A 19,730-nucleotide genomic window follows, 5' to 3' on the forward strand; every position below is an offset into this window, starting at 1 on the left:
GGTTATTTATTTAAACCACATTCCATATTACCTTTTTTTTTTTCAGACAAAGTCTCACTCTGTCACCCAGGCTGGAGTGCAGTGGTGTCTTCTCAGCTCACTGCAACCTCCGCCTCCTGGGTTCAAGTGATTCTCGTGCCTCAACCTTCCGAGTAGCTGGGATTATAGGCATGCGCCATCATGCTCAGCTAATTTTTGTTTTTTTAGTAAAGACAAGGTTTTGCCATGTTAGCCAGACTGGTCTCGAACTCCTGACCTCAGGTGATCCACCCGCCTAGGCCTCCCAAAGTGTTGGGATTACAGGCATGAGCCACCGTGCCTGGTCCTATTCTACTGATTCTTATTTATTCCTAGAGCCATGTAAAAATGGTAAGTCTTATGAGGATGAGGCTAGGTCTATCTTATTCTCCATTACACCCTCAGCACCCAGCTTGGTATCCAGCAAACAGCTGGTCAAAAATATTCATCAATAAATAAACATTTTTGATAGTAATTTTATATTACATCTTTTTTTCTCAATTTAGCAAATTGTACAACCTTTGGAAGTTATTTAGCCTTTGTAAATCTCTGTTTCTTCTGTGAAATGAGAAAAATAATTCTTAATAATATTTTTATAAAGATTAAGCACAATAAGTGTAAAATAATTAATACACTGGCACATAAAAAGCACTTAAGTGTTCACGTCTCTCACGATCATCACCATCATGATCATCATCATTATCTATTCATCATTCATCAACACCACGGAATAATAAATTCAGATGTGCTGTTGTAAGAAGGAGCAAAGTGCAACAGAGCAACACAGCAAATGTTTTATTGTTTGTGTGCACAGTCAGAGGGGTTCACATATAATAAGAAAAAGCATTTCTGAAACAAGCCAGTCAACTGTTTTCTGAGTGAAATATTTGTGTCAGGGATTACTCAGGGATATTTCTTATATTCACAAATCTTTCTTCTTCCCTGATTATTAAGTATCTAATTGTAGTCTTGAAAACAGAAATAACAAAAGACAAGGCTAGCCTAGAAACAGGTGTCTATTGATAGGGAACTATATCCCAGTGGGCTATTAGTTATCTGGCACTTCTTTTGAGATGGTAAAGATTTGGGGAAAGAACTGAAACACACAATAAATCCAATCTAAATGTTTATATCAGAGACTAAGAGATAAGAATAAGAAATGCGTAAGGTCCTTCACAGTCCAAAGCTTCTATATTTCCCTTTTATACTTAATATCAATCAGTAACAAGAAATGAGGTAAAATTTATTTTTGCCTGATTCAATGGTCTATAATTTTTTAAAATCCAAGTTTCCCATGATAGAAAAAAGTTAACTTATTATATAAGTACCACAAGGAAATATATAATTGCTACGTAAATAATAAAGGTTATCTTGAAAGCAATGGCAAATTGAACTTCAAGGCAAGCCAGTTCCAAGAGTAATGTCTCTGTTTTTCATCTCCATTTTTAAAGATCTGGATTCTGGCCACAACTTTGTGGTGAGTCTACTGAAATGGGTCTGACCACAGTCTGTAATATGCACTACCAAAACTGTGCCTTCCCTTACAGAGTTAGATTCCATTAATGCAGAGTGGTTAGATTATCCACTATGTATAAAGCACCATTCCAAGGACCAATGGGGATTCAAATCACAGCCCTACTCTTAAGGACCTTCTGATCTTGAGGGAGGAATAAACCCCCTTGACTCCAAACCTCTCTCCAGATAGTGTGCCCTTTTTCTGCTCCCTGCTTGAAAGAACTGTCTTCACCTCCCATTGCCTCTTAAACCCATAGCAGTCTGGCTTCTGCTCCCCAATACACCACTGAAAGTTTCTTGTCAATGTCTCTAAAAACAAAAAATAACCACAATTTCCTGTTTTCTCAGCAGCGAGCAACACAGTTGCTCACAGTGGAAATGCTCTCTTGGCTCTTCCCTTGTCTCCCGACACCTCCTCTTTGCCCTGCCTCTGAGTGTAGCGCTCCTGGGGCCTCACTGTTAGCACTCTTTTCCCTCTCTACACATTCTATTTAGGAAGTCTTACCCAGTCCCTTGGCGGTAAATATCATCTCTATGTTGATGATTTTCAAATCCGTATCCCTAGCTTAGATTGTTCCTTTAAACTCCCCACACCTATATCCAACTATCTACTCAACATCTCCACTTTGATATCTAAAAGGAAACTCCAAACTGCTATGTGTAAAATTAGGTGTTTGGTTTCCCTACCAACTATCCTCTTTCAACCTTCATCTCAGTCAATGGCACCCCATACACCTCTGGCTCAAACCAGATAATCAGGCATCTCCTTTGATTCCTCCCCCATCCTTATGCCTCTACCCTAAAAATGAACTGATCATTAAATCCTATCAAAATCTATCCACAATTCTCCATCTTTACTGCCACCACCATCTCTTGACTGGGTGACTGAAATAGATACCGAACCTCTCATTTCTATTTTTGTCCTTTCTTTGATCTACTTTCCATCCAGCAGTCAGAGAAACTTTTTGATAAAGTAATTCAGCATATCTCTTTATATGTTTTGTGAACTCTGTTAATGTCTTATACCTCCTGTTGGTATAAATTATTAAATCAGCAAGGATGGAGGAAAAGCTAAAATTATACAGCTGCAAGTGAATCTAACTATATATCAAACGATAGCATAACCACAAAGATGAACCAAAAAATAATTCGAAAATAATTCATCAAAGTAACTTTTGAGCATGTTACTCTGGCAGTACATTACTGGTGATGTGTATTCTAATAATAATAATAGTAACTTCTAAACAGTCTTGAACTTTTCCTTAAAGATTTGTCTATGGTGGTGTTATGGGAGTAGTAATTCGTGTGTATATTTTAGGACTGAGCAAATGATATTGTTGTGAGCTAGAGTTCTCACTGTGGGAGAAGGGAGACATAAATATGAAATAATGGAAGGAGAGGAAGAGTCCTTTGATATGGATTGGATTGAAGGTATCAGAATAAACTTTAATTGATTATTCAATCATTCAGTCTATAGATTGATCAGTCTTTTAGCTGTATCTACTGAAAGGGGCTAGAGGCAAAGACAACTAGTAGCAACAAATGTAACTACTGCAGCCCTAGATTTTGGTTTCCAAATGTAATTCCCCACCAAAAGGATCATGGTTCCTTGGTGAAATGGCTGATTCTTCCACGGCTGGGGCAGGGAAAGTACAAGCTAAGCCAGGAATATCTTGTTGGGCAGAAAGCAATAACATGCTCACAAACTGATGAGGATATATCCAAGAAAACTCAGGATGTGCATGAAGAAGGTCTCACTTGCCAAATTTTTGATCATTTGAACATCAAAAAGAATGATGATAGGAATAGATTATACTCCCAGTGAATTAAAAAATGAATCTATGAGACCACACTAAAAAGTGCACCGAAACTATGAGGATGGGGGAAAAAAACTCTTCTTTACAGAAGAGTACCAATTAATAAAGGTAGGAAGAAAATTAGAAAGTTACCATTTTTGCAACCACCATTGTAATAATTATTTTAGTCTAGAATCATCAATTTATGCTATAACTATTGGGTGAAAGACTTTTGGAAATACAATATATACAGTCTCCAGGTTTCACTCCACAGATTACTCACTAAACACAAAGGGGAAAATTGGTAATTTTACAATAGGGACATCTGGCTGACACTACCTTAACCAATGATGCGGGTTGGGGAGAGGTGGGAGAATTCTGTCTCTCTGATGTGATGCATGACAAGGACACAACACTGACACAGAGGCTTAGAGAATTTTAGAATAAGAACAATCAAGAGAGGTGGCAACTAAAAGCCACATTTGATCCTTGTTTGAATCTTGGATATAGAAAAGCAAAACCAAAAACTCCAGCTCTCTAAGACATTACTGGCTGGCATAACTGGAAATTTGGATAGGAACGATATATTAGACCATACCATCATATCAGTAACTTTTCTGGGTGTGGTAATTACGTGGGAAAATGTTCTTTTCCTTAAGAGACACCTGTTGAAGTTTTTAGGGGTCATGTGTCTGGATGTCTCCCATATATTCTTAAAGGCTACAGCAAAACTAGCCAGACTCTCACACACCTTAGAGCTTTAATACATGCTGTTCCCCTTGCTTGAAATGCTGTTCCTCCTCTACTCATCTTTGCCTGGCTAACTCCTACTCATTCATCAGACTTCAGATTAGAAGTTACTTCCTCCTCTGGGAAGCCTTCCTTAAGTACTCATGCCAAGATTCCATCTCCCATCTTTACTGTACAGCACCTGTACTTCCCCTACAGTAACAGTTTTCACTGTGTTATTCATGCCTGTTTATCTGTTAACTGCATGGGAGAAGACATCAGTCCACCTTGTTCTCCTGCTGTCTCCATAATATCCAGCAGAACATCTGGCACTCAGTCTGTTGTCATAGACGTAAGTGCTCTCCGACAAACACGTCCAGGCACAGGGTAGAATTGCACTCTCCTTCCCCTTTGAAGTGAGGTGTGGTCATGCAACATTCCCTGACAAAGCAGTCTGAAGGCAAGAGGTATTTGCCATTTCCAGGCAGGAGCCTCCAGAGCCAGAGCATGACACCCACACAGTGTCCCTCAACCATAGTGACTGGTATGATCATCCAGGGTCACGGGGGGGATGATAGCAAGTAATGCTCCCAGTCAACCCAAAATGAAGACTCAAACAGCCCATGTTCCTAACTACCTATAATGAGCAGGACCCCCTGCTAACCATACCCCTGACATCCCAGTGGACCATGTTGGACATGTAGTATAAATAAAAAATAGGGCCAGGTGCAGTGGTTCACACCTGTAATCCCAACACTTCGGGAGGCCAAAGTGGGAGGATTGCTTGAGGCCAGGAGTTTGACACCAGCCTGTGTAGCAGAGCAAGACCCCATCTCTACAAAAAATAAGAAATTAGCCAGATGTGGTGGTGCACGCCTGAAGTCCCAGCTACTCAGGAGGCTGAGGTGGGAGGATCATATGAGCCCAAGTGTTTGAGGTTGCAGTGAGTTACAATTACGCCACTGTTCTCCAGCCTGAGTGACAACGAGCCCTATCTCTAAAAATAAATAATAATAAAATTAAAAATTAAAAATAAACTTGATGACCAGGCTCAGTGGCTCAGCACTGTTATCCCAGCACTTTGGGAGGCCGAGGTGGCAGATCACAAGGTCAGGAGTTTGAGACCAGCCTGGACAATATGGTAAAACCCTGTCTCTACTAAAAAATACAAAAAATTAGCCGGGCGTGGTGGTGCATGCCTGTAATCCCAGCTACTCTGGGGGCTGAGGTAGGAGAATTGCTTGAACCTGGGAGGCAGAGGTTGCAGTGACCCCAGATCATGCCACTGCACTCCAGCCTGGGCAACAGAGAGAGACTCCATCTCAAAAAAACAAACAAACAAAAAATACTTGGTAAAGCCAAACACATGTTTAGGTTGGTTATTACTTTAGCATAAGCTAGCACATCTTGACTGATCCATATACAACTTATGGCATTAGGTTAAAAATCATCTGAAAACCTAAATATTCTTTAATAGTGACTAGTCAAATAAGTTGCCCTTTATAGAAATAGTGGAATACTATGCAGACATAAATAATGAGGAGGCTCTTTGTGTCATGATCTCCAAGATGTTCTGTCAAGAGGGACAACAGGGCTATGTAGGCATAAATGATTACACATTTGTATAACATTTTTAATGGAAGTGTTGACCAAGGAACCAAGGTAGGATAGATAAGAGATTCCAATGCAAATTTCTGGGACAAACAACAGACATTTCTAGACAGATTATGAGGATGAGTTACATGATCCTAAATTCCTTACTCAAAATGATGTAATAGAATTTAGAAAAAAAGGGTATATGAAGATTTTTGGAAAGGCCTGCTGGTGTGCAGCTAGTCCTGTGTCCCATCCTTTTCCTCAATCAGGAGAGAAGGGCTTCAGTGGGACCACTTAGAAACTTATGAGTCCCCTACCATTTGGGTGGGGGTAGAAGGCACCTAATATGAGTCCCCTACCATTTAGGTGGGGGTAGAAGGCACAGTGGACTACTGTCTGATTCTCTCCTAGAAAAGGTGAAAGATCAGAGACTGGCTGGCTAGCTGCTCTGATGGAGGTATGAGCTTGGCCTGCCCTCCTAGAGTGTGGTGGGGAAAAGAATATGTGGACATTGACATGGACTATGTATGCGAGAATCTGTACAGATCTGCTTTAGATCATGTCTGAATGGGCTATGGAGCAGAGGAAACTGGAGCAGAAGAAAGCTGGAGGTGGACAGAGTAAGCAACCAGACAGGGCAAAGACACAGCAGCCCTCATCAAGACAAGTGCCATAGAGACAAGGCTGGCAAGAAGAACGGGGTCTCTGAGGGTGTGGAAAGGCAGCTTTCCAGAGAATCAACTAGGAACACGTGCCATGCTCTGAAAGCCCAAGGCCAGCTTACCACCATGACAGTCAACAAAGAATCTCCCTGCTCTCCAAAGCCAAGGACATCAGAAACATCAGTCAACGCATGAGGGAGGAGGACAGCAAGAAAGACTGTGCCATCCTCATGTCCCTTCCTACCTGGAAATGACTGGATGATGGTAGCTTTGAGTATGCCATGGAACTGCACATTCTGTGATCCAAATCAAGTCTGTATTTTGTTGCTAAAAGCCATCATAAAATTTGTATAAGCTGTGATCTGAAGTCATGGGGCTTACCCATATTTTTATCTGGGATATGGGAAGAAAACTCCTGTCCAAGGCAAATTGAAAGGAACAGTGGAAGACAAATAAAGTTGCCTTATGATTACACTCAGGACCCCTTACATTCAAACTTCCACTCACATGTGTATAAAACACCACTGCAAGAAAACACAAGAGGCTGTGTATAGTGGTTCCATCTCAAGTGGGAAACTAGAAATAAGTGTAAGAGGGAAATTATATTTTTATTATATGTCCTTTTGTACATTTTTAGTGTTTGTATGTCTTCATGCCAATGTGCAAGGAATATATACCCATTGGTATGGTTTGTCTGTGTCCCCACCCAAATCTCATCTTAAACTGTAGCTCCCATAATTCCCACCGGTCATGGGAGGGACCCAATGGGAGGTAATTGAGCCATGAGGCAGGTCTTTCCTATTCTGTTCTTATGATAGTGTATAAGTCTCAGGAGATCTGATGGTTTTATAAAGGGGAGCTCTCCTGCACAAGCTCTCTTGTCTACCACCATGTAAGACGTGACTTTGCACATTTGCCTTGTGCCATGACTATGAGGCCTCCCTAACCATGTGAAACTGTGAGACCATTAAACCTCTTTCCTTTATAAACTACCCAGTCTTGGGTATTTCTTCACAGCAGTATGAAAATGGACTAATATGCCCACATTGTAAAATGACCTGTTAGAAGTGATATGGCTGAGCGGGTAAGAACTCCAATGCTTGGGCTTTAATCCTAGTCAGGCCATGACTAGCCATGTATTCGTAAGCATGTTAACCTACCTCTCTTTGTTAGTTTCATTGACTGTAAAATGGGAATAATGATGGTGCCTCACTGGGGCACTATGAAGGTGAGATGATTTCTTTCTTGCAAAGCTCTTACAAAAGTGTCTGCCTCATATGCGCTCAGAAGCGTTGGCTGTGATTCTTACCTATTCCAATAATAGTAACATAATGCAATTGTAAATGCTAAAGGAAGAAAATGCACCAGACAAAAAATGTGGAAAAATCTGAATACCATTAAAAGTGAGTCCATTTTCTTCTTGCAGAGGGCATAGGAAGGAGATTTAGAGAAGACGATATAGCAATAAGATACTTAATGTTTAAAATTTGCCATTTAGGAGACCAAATGATTAAAGCCAGAAAATAACAATCACCTAGTAAGTATTAGCTTCTATACAAAAGAAGTAACACCAAGTGAATTAGATTGTTCAATTAAAACAAAAATAATAGGGTATTAAAGTATTAGACATTACCCTTGGGAAAAATACCATGTATCTGAGGAGTGAACCATTCAAAATACAACCAGTCACTAATGGGGGGAAATCTCAAGAAGCCCTGAGAAAGCTGGGAGTGGGGCAGGAGACATAAGTTTAACTACTAGAAAATTTGTTATGAACTTGTAATACCAGAATGGAAAGAAAAAACAAACACAGAAACACAACCTGAGGACATAAATCCTGCCCGCAGACATGCATGTGTCTAATGGCAGACGATGAGGATAAATGGGAGGAGTTGTGCAGAAAGAGAGCAACTGACTCAAGAAAAGAATTATCAATTCGAAAAGATTGCTGCCCCAGCAACAAATGAAGGTACTCCAGGAAAGCAGAGCCCTCCACACAGGCAAGCCCTCTGCACACGCCGTCCACAGAGCCATCTGGAGAAGCAAAAATTGAGAGACAATTGCATGGGATGGCATTCAGCCCAAATCTGGAGGGACTGAGTCTGTAGTTCTTTTGGAGGCCCAGGACCCAGGAAAGATGTCTTTTTTTTTTTTTTTTAACTGTGAATATATATTTTTTATTTAGTCATTTTTGTTTACAATTGAAACTCTGGGAATTCAAACTTAACATCCTTGCCCATGAGCTTCTTCTAGACACCAGAAAAAGTTTCAACCTTGTGTTCCACATTGTTCTGCTGTGCTTTGTCCAAATGAACCTTCATGAGCCAGCTGCCATTTAGTTTCACGCGGATTCTCTTGCCCACAATTTTGCTTGGGAAGACCAAGTCCTCAAGGATGGCCTCGTGCACAGCTGTCACAGTACGGCTCCTGGGACGCTTTTGCTTATTTTTTGTACAGCTTTTTCGAGTTGGCTTAGGCAGAATTCTCCTCTGAGTGATAAAGACAACATGCGTCCCACTGAACTTTTTCTCCAATTCGCGTACTAGCTGGACTTGGATTTTCTGGAAAGATTTCAGTTGAGGAACGAGAACAAAGATTATGATAGCTTTCTGACCACCACCAACCTCAATTTCCTTGGCTGCCATAATATTCAGCTCCCTGAGCTGAGCCTTGAGGTCCGAGTTCATCTGCAGCTCCAGAAGACCCTGGGAGATGCGGGACTCGAACTCGTCCGGCTTCTCGCCATCACGATCTTGGCGCTCGAACTGAACATGGCCTTCTCCTGGGAGAACTTGCCGAGCGCCGGCTTAGGAAGAGCAGAAGGATGCCTTTTAAGCAACTCCATGCTGCAGGCTCTTCGCCTTAAATACAACTCTGCTTCAGGCAAGTGAGGGCAGGAGGCAGGAAGCCAGACATTCAGGTAAATTATGGAGATAGTGCAAAGGATCAGGCATCTCGATGCAAGAATAAATAAGGCCCCCAGAAGTGGAAGCACCAAATATCAAGGTTCTGGGAGTCAAAGGAAAGAAAGCATGGACTATGTGATTCATTAACTGAGAAAGTCTTTCTTTTGAGGAAATTGGATATAAATGCTAGGACTGACTAGAACAGAGGTAACCTTTTGGGAACGGCAACATGCCAAGCAGTTCAAGAGAATAACAACAATCAAGTGGAGTGGGCCAAGCCTGCTATGCGAGGCTGTGCAGGTTGCATCCCGCACAAAGGTCTCCTGCTGACAGGATTAAATGGGCCAGGAAAGGCTGCCTCTTTGGAGAGGCTACCTTTCCATAATTTACACAAAGTCATCTTATATGTTAAAAGTAGGAGAGGAAGTCTAGGTGAAGCCTGGGGGCAGGGGGAAAGAAGTAAAGGAGGAAGGAAGGGTGGTCAAAGAAATGCAAAACCTTAAATTCTACTCTCAAATCTCAACATCCAATTGGACCTTCATTCCTTAGGCCTCAGGAAGCCTTGTTAGGGGGTTAGGGGTGTGAAGGAGTAGAATAATCCAAGATGCCTAGAGCATGGGGCCCACAACCAGAGCTCCATGGCAAATTTCTTTAAAATGTAGTATATTTAAATTTCTATCAAACTGTAATTTATTATGCAAGGTGAAGTATTTAGGAAGAAATAGACTGATGTGTGCAGTTTACTTTGAAATGCATCAAGAAAATAAAGTAGAATAAGGGATCGTTAGAAGGATGGACAAATGGATAGACAGGTGATAAAGCAAGTATAGTAGTAAAATGTTCATGGGGTAAAATCAAAGTGCTATGTATATGGCTGCACACAGTAAAATTATTTCAGCTCTGTTGTATGTTTTAAATTTTTTACAGTAAAATCTTGGGAAAACATTGATTGAAAAAAGAGGAATCAAGATCTAAGAAAAAATAATGACATACCAGAATGGGAAATGGCTGCAGACTCTCATAGAAATGTCACCAATTAGCTGTAATAACAATTACAATGTGTTGGGTGCTTACTGTTTGCCTAGTGCTATGCTAGTGCTTGACAGATAATCCTATTAATTATAATTATAGCAATTAGAAATGATGTAGCTCTTATCAAAGAAGGTCTCTAAGATTAAATTTTAAAAAGCAGAACTGGAAACAGAACAAGTCTGGCTAAAGTTAAAGGAAGGAAACAGAAAGCTCCAGCCATAGAAAAAAAGACAGGCTTTCTGTCCACAAGCACGGAAAGTAGCTGCCCATCCAAACATATATGTCAGGCTTGGAAAATCAAGTCTAACGTTGCCCTGCATGGGCTCTTGAAGGATGTGAAAGTTCCAACCCATTCTTCCCACCACTCCACTCTTCCTCTCCAGTGGAGTTGACCACAATGCCACTGGTATAATCATAATGCCACTGTAAGTGGCTCCATTGTTTCACAGCCTTCAAAGTGCTCTTATATGTACTATGTCAGGCAGCATAATGTCCTGGAAGGGCCAAAGACTTGGATGGTACAGGACCTCAGCTAAATGCTGAATTTTATCACTGACTATCTAGATGACTGTGGGCAAATAGCTGACTCTCCCTAGACCTCAGTTGCTAAACCTATAAAATGAAAGTGTTGTCCCCATTTTACAGATGATTAAACTGAAGTCTGGAGAAGTAAGGTGACTTGCACAAGGCCACACGACTGATAAGAGGAAGAACGAGCCGGGCATGGTGGCTCACGCCTGTAATCCCAGCACTTTGGGAGGCTGAGGTGGGTGGATCACCTGATGTCGGGAGTTCAAGACCAGCTTGACCAACATGGAGAAACCCCATCTCTGCGAAAAATACAAAATTAGCCAGGGTGGTGGCGCATGCCTGTAATCCCAGCTACTCGGGAGGCTGAGGCAGGAGAATCGCTTGCACCCGGGAGGTGGAGGTTGCAGTGAGCCGAGATTGCGCCATTGCACTCCAGCCTGGGCAACAACAGCAAAACTCTGTCTCAAAAAAAAAAAAAAAAAAAGAGGAAGAATGGGAACTGTGTCTTTTGACATGAGGCTAGTGCTCTCAGAACTTACACAGGCCAGAATCATGCCCATATGCCCCTGCTGTCAAGAAAATTCTGCTCTGAATCTCCATTAATTATCATCTCAAAAGAATAAAGACAAAACACATGTAATAAGTGACAATTTACATATCTCTCAAGACTAATCATCTTTCAGTTTGTCCAAAAGAAAAGGAGATTGAATGGGAACTGTGTATTTGACATGAGGCTAGTGCTCTCAGAACTTACACAAAGCCAGAATCATGCCCTTATGCCCCTGCTGTAAAGAAAACTCTGCTCTGAACACTCTTTCCAAGTTATCCAAATTGGCTTACTGTTTTCAGTTGTACATTTCCAAACATTTCTCACAAATATATACATAGTTTATAAATGCTAATTAATCACTATTTTCCACATTATCACCCAGATCTAAGTACATTCTAGGGATTAGAAATAAATTTGCCTCAATAATTAATAATAAAAATATTTAAAATACTCAAAGTATCTGTTATATTAAAAAGTGGATCCTTTCAATAGTGAAACTTTCTTTCTTTCTTTTTTTTTTTTTTTTTTTGAGATGGAGTCTTGCTCTGTCACCCAGGCTGGAGTGCAGGGGCGTGATCTTGGCTCACTGCAACCTCTGCCTCCAGGATTCAAGCGATTCTCCTGCCTCAGCCTCCTGAGTCACTGGGATTGCAGGCATGCACCACCACACTCAGCTAATTTTTTGTATTTTTAGTAAAGACAGGGTTTCACTATGTTAGCCAAGCTGGTCTTGTGCTCCTAGTCTCAAGGGATCCACCCAATTTGGCCTCCCAAAGTGCTGGGATTACAGGCATGAGCCACAGCACCCAACCAAAACTTTCTTAAACATGTTTAAACTAAAATTGTAGAAAAAAAAAAAAACAGAAAAGTTCACAGAACTTTGACTAAGCCCCTGCTGTCAGTAAGCAGTCAGGTATCTTCTTGGAACAAATGACTGTAAATGAACAAATTGAAAAAGACATTAACAATCACAGGCAACACTGAAGTGCAGAGGAATATATTTAAGCACCAAGATCTGAAGAACAAAGCCTCCATTTGGGGAAGAGTGCCTTTTATTTCAAGGGCACTCTCAGAAACTAGAAGACCAAAGCAAGAAAAAAATAACCTGTCATGTTTTTAATAAGGCAGGCTATATATTAAAAAGTAGCATAACAGTAACTGTACCCACATACAATTATTCTATAATAGTTAAAGGCATGCTGGCATAGAGATATAAAAATTTGGGCACATCTGTTTTATTTTTAAAGTCTGATATAAAAGTAAAATTATTTAAGGTCTCAGGTTTTACTTTCTAAAATTTTGAGATTTAGCTAAAAATTACATTTAAATATCATCGAAAAGCAAATTAATGAAGGACAATTTCCTACTCACAAACACAAGATCTAAATCAAGCTACTCAATAAAGCATAGTTACGTAGAAATTAAGGGTTCTGACCATACATAGACATCAAATCTTAAGTAGAGTTTTATAAAAACGAGCCCGTATGCATAGAAAAAAACATTTGCAGGAACACAACATTAAATGCGAACGTGGTTGTTTCTGAGGAGTGGGATTATAGGTGGAATATATATTGCTTTTATTATTAGGAAATATTCAAAAAGTATAGTGAGGTAGACTATTTAATGCTAGTTGGAAAAGAAAGAGACACACAAGTTAATTATATATGAGATCAGTGTTACCAAATGCAGAGCACTCTGCTATGTACAAGGAAAAACCAAGATGAATAAACATAAAAATCCATGCCCTCAAAAAAGCTTATGATCTAGACGTAGAAGTGAAATACATGTTCCAACAACTAAGTACCAGACAGAATTCGAAAAGTACTATTAATCTAATAGTCTAACTACAGAATGCTGTAAAACTAATTAGCCAAGCTGGTCTTGTGCTCCTAATCTCAAGGGATCCACCCAATTTGGCCTCCCTACCAATACAGAATGGTATGAGGGCAAGGGAGAAGAGAAATTAATTGTAGCTAAATCAGAAAACATAAGGATGGAGAGATTTTAGAAGATGGAGAAGGAAAAAAAAGGGCTATCTCTTACTGAGCACTCTCTGTGTGACAGGTACTAAGAAGTACTTTCATCTATTAATTCACTCAGTTCTCATATTCACCCTATAAGGGAGGTACTATAATTATCCTTGCTTTACAAACAAGGAAGGCGAAGCTTGCTCAAGCTCATACTAGGTCTAGTAAACAGCAGAACCAGGATTTCACCCTGGTGAGGGCTGTGTTCCTCATGACTTTGCTATGCTGTCCCTCTACGAAAAGGGAAAACACTGGGGCCCATAGGCTAAGGAAAAATGGATTAAGAAAAATGGTGCACAAAAGCAGAAAGAAGAAATAAACTTGCATTTATTGCAGGGTTTCCAAGCAGTTTCTGTATTTAATGCTTTTTATATACAATTTTGGTTAATTTTTCTGTGAAGTGGTGATTATGATGATCACATCCATTTTAATGATATGAATGCTAAGTTTTAGAAAAGTTCAGTATCAGACCAAACAGCTAATAAGTACCAGAACAGAATTGTAAACCCAGGCCTGAGTCCAACCTAGGTCAAGCCAGACCTGTGGCTTTATATGTACTATCTCATTTAATCCCTAAAACAATCTGTAAATCTGGTACTATTACTTTTTCTCATTTTACAGATAAGAAAATGAAAAATGAGATATGGTAATTAACCTCCCCAAGGTCACAGAACTGGTAACCAATAGACTCAAAATTTAACCCAGGCATCATGACTTCACACCCAGAGTTCTGACCCTTTGGATACACTGCCAGAAAAAGAGTAAAGAGGAACCCAATCACAAATGTCAAACCCGGAATCCATCAGTCATGCAAACTCATTGACGATTTTTGCTGTAAAAAAAACATGATCAAATAATGTGTTGGGAATAAAGTCCTCCAACCGACATACCAAAATTAGATTCTTGGCACGTAAAGTTTAATAAGACATGGAACACCTTACCTGTACAGCTTTTCAAAGAAGGTAAACCATTGTTTTAATTACGTATAATTTACCTAAGGCCATCTATGTAGTTTTTCAGCAAGCACTCACTTACCATAACCCCACTAAAATGTCAAGCCCCATCTAAATGTTGTAATACTTTGTTTAGCATAAAGTACATTAGATTTATCCATTATTATATCTTCCTACAGATTTCTATACATAGTGGTGTAGAAATTACAATGTGAGTAATTGATAACTGAACTGCCTTCTCAAAGCAAAACAAGAAAGAAGGTGAGAGGGGGAAAACGGGGCCAATAACTGAAATGAGTCTGCTTTTTACATTTCGTTTTGCCTCTTGGCTACAATCTACAGTATTTCACACCAAACATTATCTCAAGCTACCCAGCTCTAAGGCCTAGAGTTACCCACCTACAAAACAGGCGGCACGCTCCCTGCCACAAGGAGAGTGACTCATCCTAACATCCGGCATCAATTCTTAATGAGTCCCCGAGCCCCCGCAGTCCTGTCTACTTCTTTTCTTTTCCAGTGAATCCTCACAGCCCCCTTTCCCTGCATGTTGTCTGTCCCAAATTTCTGAAGCTCTTCCCCTTCCGTCTCTTAAGACTCTCTACGAACCTGAAACCCCTTGAGGCTGATGGCACGTCTGTGGTTCCTTTCCCCTTCTTCCCTCCATCCCCACAGCTCCCCGGGACCGGACCCTCCCCACTCACCAGGTGCAGGGCCAGGGGCAGCAGCAGGAGGAACAGCCACAGGTAGAGGTGGCAGCTGTTGGTGAACTTGCTCTGCTCCGGGTCGTGGTACCAGCCCCCGGTGAGCGCGGCCCACACGCCCTGCCGGAGCAGCTGCAGCACCTGGGACACCATGCCGGCTGCGCCCCGGGGCTGGTGAGCGCCCCGTTGCACCCTGCGCGCCCCGGCCGGATCCCCGGGCTCCCTCAGATCTAACACCCGGGCCCGCGGGCCGCGCCCCCGCCGTCGCCGCCGCCGTCGCCCCCGCCGCCTCCTTCCACCCCACGGCTGAAGCTGGAGCTGCTCTTCCGCCCGGACCCGCGAACCGCGGCGCCGGAGCCGGCTGCTGCCGCCGGGCAGGTAAGCGCCATGTCCGAGGGAGGAAGGATTTTCCCGTCGTGCTCAGAGGCGGCTGCTCAGAGGATGCTTCCGAGGCTCCTCCCAGCGCCCGCCCAGTCCCTCCTTAGCCTTCGCTAGGGGCCAGAAGGATTTCTGTGAGTGCCTCCAGCCTTTTCTTTCTCTTTCTCTTTTTCTCTCTTTCTTTCTCTCTCTCTTTTTCCTTCCTCCTCCCTCCCTCTCTTTCTCTCTCTCTTTCTTTCTTCCTTCCTGCCTTCCTTCCTTTCTCTCTCTCTGTGTTTCTTTCTTTCTCGCTCTTTTTTCTTTCTTTTTTTTTTTTTTTTTTGCCTCTCCCCTCTTCCCTTCCCTTTCTCTCTGATCCTCCTATTAGGGGACGTGCAAGGGTGTTCTCATGCAGAAGGCACAGACCAGGACACGTTCCTTGTCCTTGTCCTTTTTTGCACCCAAGTATTTACCTCATACAAGGTCCTGTCACACAGCACTCAAAGTAATTTCTTCTCCTGAGCACTTCCTGCACGACTTCATTCTCCTTAATTAAGGGCTGACCTCAGACGTTATATTAATCTAAGCTCTACATGGTCCTCTGCCACTGATCTTCTGTCCTCCCTGACTGTTGTCCAACTTGGTGGAGAAAGAAGATAACCACCTTCCTGATAAAATTTCAGGAGCTTCAGTTAGGCTCCTTAGTTTTTTATCTCTTTCCTAGAACATAATCCCAGGTATTTAACTGGCTATTTAGAACATTAGTCTAAATCTCTCTATGCTGTTTAGACAGGAAGACCCACTGGACAAAAAATTAATAATCTTTAAGCTATTATATATTTTATCATTTACAGTGGATACAGTTCAGATTCTCTTTTGAGAGTGGGTTTTGGAAAGGGAAGAGATAAAAAGGAGCTTGTCTTCCTTTGGGATGAGGAGAGGAAGCCCTGTGTGAGCTAGAGCCTTAGGGAGAGACAAAGATTAGACGTCTCCATGATTCCCAACATGCCTTCCCTGCATCATCCTTACCTGGTCTGTCCCAACACATCACACTCCTCTGACTTGTGTGCCTGCCTATGTCCTGGCCATGTTCTGGTCTGCAGCAGCATTTGCTTGTGGCTGCCCTAGTCAGGCCCAGTAAAGGCACACCAGCCTTCCCAGGCTGAAACGAGATAAGGACAGGCCCATCATGAGGAGAGGGCCCAGGACATGAAAGGCCACTGAGTTACAGCAAGCGTCTCACTATGGTGTGTCTGCCATCACCTATAACCACTCTTCCTTCTACTTTACATTCATCAGTAGGAATGAATCAACAAAATGGAATATGGCTGCTTTCTGTACTGGAAGAGTTATTTTCTTAAAGACACAGCTTGTAAACAAATGTGCTTTTTTGTATATCTGCTCAAAATGCTTGTAACCTACCAGGTGCTGTATAAATGTTTCATGAGTTAATCAACCACTCAACTCCACACTAAAGGAGCGCCGTCACGTGCATGGGTACAGGAGGAAAGGTCATGCAATGGTCTGTTCCTACATGGAGGTTGTGACCTTGTTCACTTGCCCTGATTCATCAAATATTTACTCAACACCTTCTGGGTGCCAAGCATTTTGCAGAAGATTAAGAAAGCAAATGTAAGTCAAATATAGTCCCTACCATGAAGGAGTTAACAAACTATAAGAGGAGGCAGGAAAATCAAAGACTTGCAATAAAATGTGCTGCCTGTTATATTGTAGAAATGGACACATAACCAGATATATGGAAGCACTGGGGCACTGTGCAGTGCAGAAGACATATGCAAGTCTGTGCAGGAGGGGTGGTGTCAATGAGCACCAGGGAACTGGGTCTTAAAGCTAAATATTAGCTTTCAAGGCATGTAAGTGTGAATAGTTCTCCAAGCACATGTATATGTGGAAAGAAGAGCATGGCAATTTGGAGAAAATGTCAGGATAGTCTAACATGTCTGGAAGGTAGGGCTGGGAATGGGAGAAATGGAACAGTAGGAAACTTAATGAGATAAGTAAATGTCAGTCTCCTGGGCCATACAAAGTTCTTCAGATCTTATCCCAGGCAATAGACAAGAACTGGAAGGCTAAAGCATGCATGTGACATGATCAATAGTACAGGGGCAAATGCTGAACACCTGAACCAGCAGTAAGGGACAAAATGTTGAGGGATCATATATGATCCTAAGGCTTAGAGAGCAATTCAATGTGGAGATAAAGGGATAAGGAATGTAATGATTTTCCATTTTGGGTTGAGATGACTATACTGTAAAACTAATCCATTTATAAGATATAGGAAGGTTAGCAGTGAAAGATTACTACACTGAATTTGAGTTGCTTAGGGACTTCGCAAGCCATCAGGGAGAGAATGTTTCTGAAGCTTAGGAGAGGTTTCTGAAATAGGGATTTATACTTGAGAGAGATCAGCAGATAGTCCCATAAAAGGGGATGATAATGTCCCAGAAAAGGATGTAGCGAAGAGGGCTGTGAATTACAAGGATTAAACACACAAGCAGGACAAAAGAGGGAGGAAAGGAGGAAAATAAGGTGAATCTGATATTATCAAATAATTGGGGAAAGAACAATTCAAGAAGAACGTGATTAATAGTGTCAAGTGCCATAGAAGAGACCAAGTACAAAGGTTGTTATTAGGACACAGCCATTAGGAGTGACCTACTGTGACACAGCCTCAGCCATTTTGAGGATTGAAGATGATAAAGTGGGCAAGTGCCTAATTATGTTGTATTGCAAAAGATTGAATGTGTAGTGAATGCAAAAGTAGAAGGAGGCAAAGTCAGCTGCTCCTTAGACTAAGGAGCCTGGCCATGGAGGTGAGCATGATCTAAATGTAGGTGTGCGTGATCTAAATGTAGGTGCAATGGTCAAGAAAGTATTTGTTTTGACTGATTGACTTTTAATATTAAAAACTAAGTATGCTGGCCAGTCATGGTGGTTCATGCCTGTAATCCCAGCACTTTGGGGGGCCGAGGCAGGGGGATCACCTGAGGTCAGGAGTTTGAGACCAGCCTGGCCAACATGATGAAACCCCATCTCTACTAAAAATACAAAAATGAGCCAGGCATGGTGGTGTGCACCTGTAGTCCCAGCTACTAGGGAGGCTGAGAATCGCTTGAACCCAGGAGGTGGAGGTTGCAATGAGCCAGGATCATGCCACTGCACTCCAGCCTGGGTGACAAAGTGAGACTCCATCTCAAAAAAAAAAAAAAGAAACAAACACAAACTAAGTATGCTTCTTCTTTACTACTCTGCTTTCCTGGCATCATTATAGCTTTCACTATAATGCATATGTTGGAGACTCTAAAATCTTTATCTTCAGCACTAATCTTTTCCTGAATTTCAGATTTAAATCCAGTTGGGTGCCCTTCTACCCATAGGCCCTCAACATGTTCAAATGTGAACTCACTGGCTTCTCCCTTACTGCGATTCCTCCCATTGTGCCTTTTGTATTTTGATCTCAGCTGATGAAAACACAATCCACCCAGTCACTTAGAACCAGGAGGAAACCTAAATTCCTCCTCTTCTCATCCTCCTCTCTCACTACCATATCCAGTCAGTGACCACATCTTATCGATTTTATTTCCAAATGATAATTAACTACATATGTTTGCTGTATCCCTGTTGCCACGACTTCAAATCAAATCCTCAGAATTTCTCCCTTGAACTATCAAAGTGGCTTCCTAATTCTTGTATCTCCAACTAAACCTTCTATATCAATGAAGGGAAGAAAGGAGCAACTCTAGGTTTCAAAGCATACATAAGTTTACACAGGAAATGAGAAAGCTGAAAAAGCAAACAAGGGATCAGACAAAGCAGAATAGGCACTTACCACTCCTAGGACTGGAAGAACAGTGGGAACAAGTAGTATTGTTAGAAGCCACAAGCCAGAGGTTGGTGGCAAGAGATAGATCCATGGCAGGGCAGTCTGGAAAGAGCTGGAGCCTTGAGGACCTGCAGCAGCCACAAGTGGTATGACAGAAAGGGAATGGGGTTGAGTCGGGAATATGCAGAAGGGAGGAGCAAACATGAATACTCTGGTTTCTTCTCTCTTCCAGTCAGCTGCCTGTCTCTTCCATTGTCTAAACCCACCTGGAAGTTATAGTACAGGGAAGCCTGGAAAATGTAGTTACCTATAATAGAGATCACAGCATGTGCAAGGGAGGCCAGAGTGCTCTATATAAAATAAAAATCTAACCTGATTATTCCTTCTTAAATTCTTTCCATCACATTCAGAAAACAACAACGACAACAGTCCAAGTGCCCTCTACAGCCCTGCCCTCACCTAATCCCTTTAAACTCATCTCTGAACTCATCTCTGAAAACCCAAACTGCTTAT

At 41.7% G+C, this 19,730-nt stretch overlaps 1 protein-coding gene and 1 pseudogene across 5 annotated transcripts in view; both read right to left on the reverse strand.

Annotated features, from left to right (window-relative positions):
- The window catches only part of PCNX2 (pecanex 2), a 351,803-nt gene that overhangs the window by 304,182 nt on the left and 27,891 nt on the right, over nucleotides 1–19,730 (reverse strand). The window contains exons 1-2 of one of the 5 annotated variants that reach the window (XM_032137276.2): nucleotides 15,017–15,688; nucleotides 13,622–14,194 (exon numbers count right to left, since the gene is read on the reverse strand). The exons of 1 other annotated variant lie outside the window; for it this stretch is intronic. In XM_032137276.2, the coding sequence (XP_031993167.1) occupies nucleotides 14,165–14,194; nucleotides 15,017–15,169 (183 nt within the window). In that variant the 5' untranslated portion in view covers nucleotides 15,170–15,688 and the 3' untranslated portion in view covers nucleotides 13,622–14,164. Of the gene's footprint in view, nucleotides 1–13,621; nucleotides 14,195–14,714; nucleotides 14,734–15,016; nucleotides 15,689–19,223; nucleotides 19,437–19,730 lie in introns of those variants that run through there. 3 more of the 5 variants (XM_032137273.2, XM_032137274.2, XM_032137275.2) reach the window with 3 other exon arrangements.
- Nucleotides 8,483–9,533, reverse strand: LOC116457810 (small ribosomal subunit protein eS7-like; annotated as a pseudogene).

The sequence above is a fragment of the Hylobates moloch genome, unplaced genomic scaffold (assembly GCF_009828535.3).
Source record: "Hylobates moloch isolate HMO894 unplaced genomic scaffold, HMol_V3 SCAFFOLD_18, whole genome shotgun sequence".
Taxonomy (NCBI): Eukaryota; Metazoa; Chordata; class Mammalia; order Primates; family Hylobatidae; genus Hylobates; species Hylobates moloch.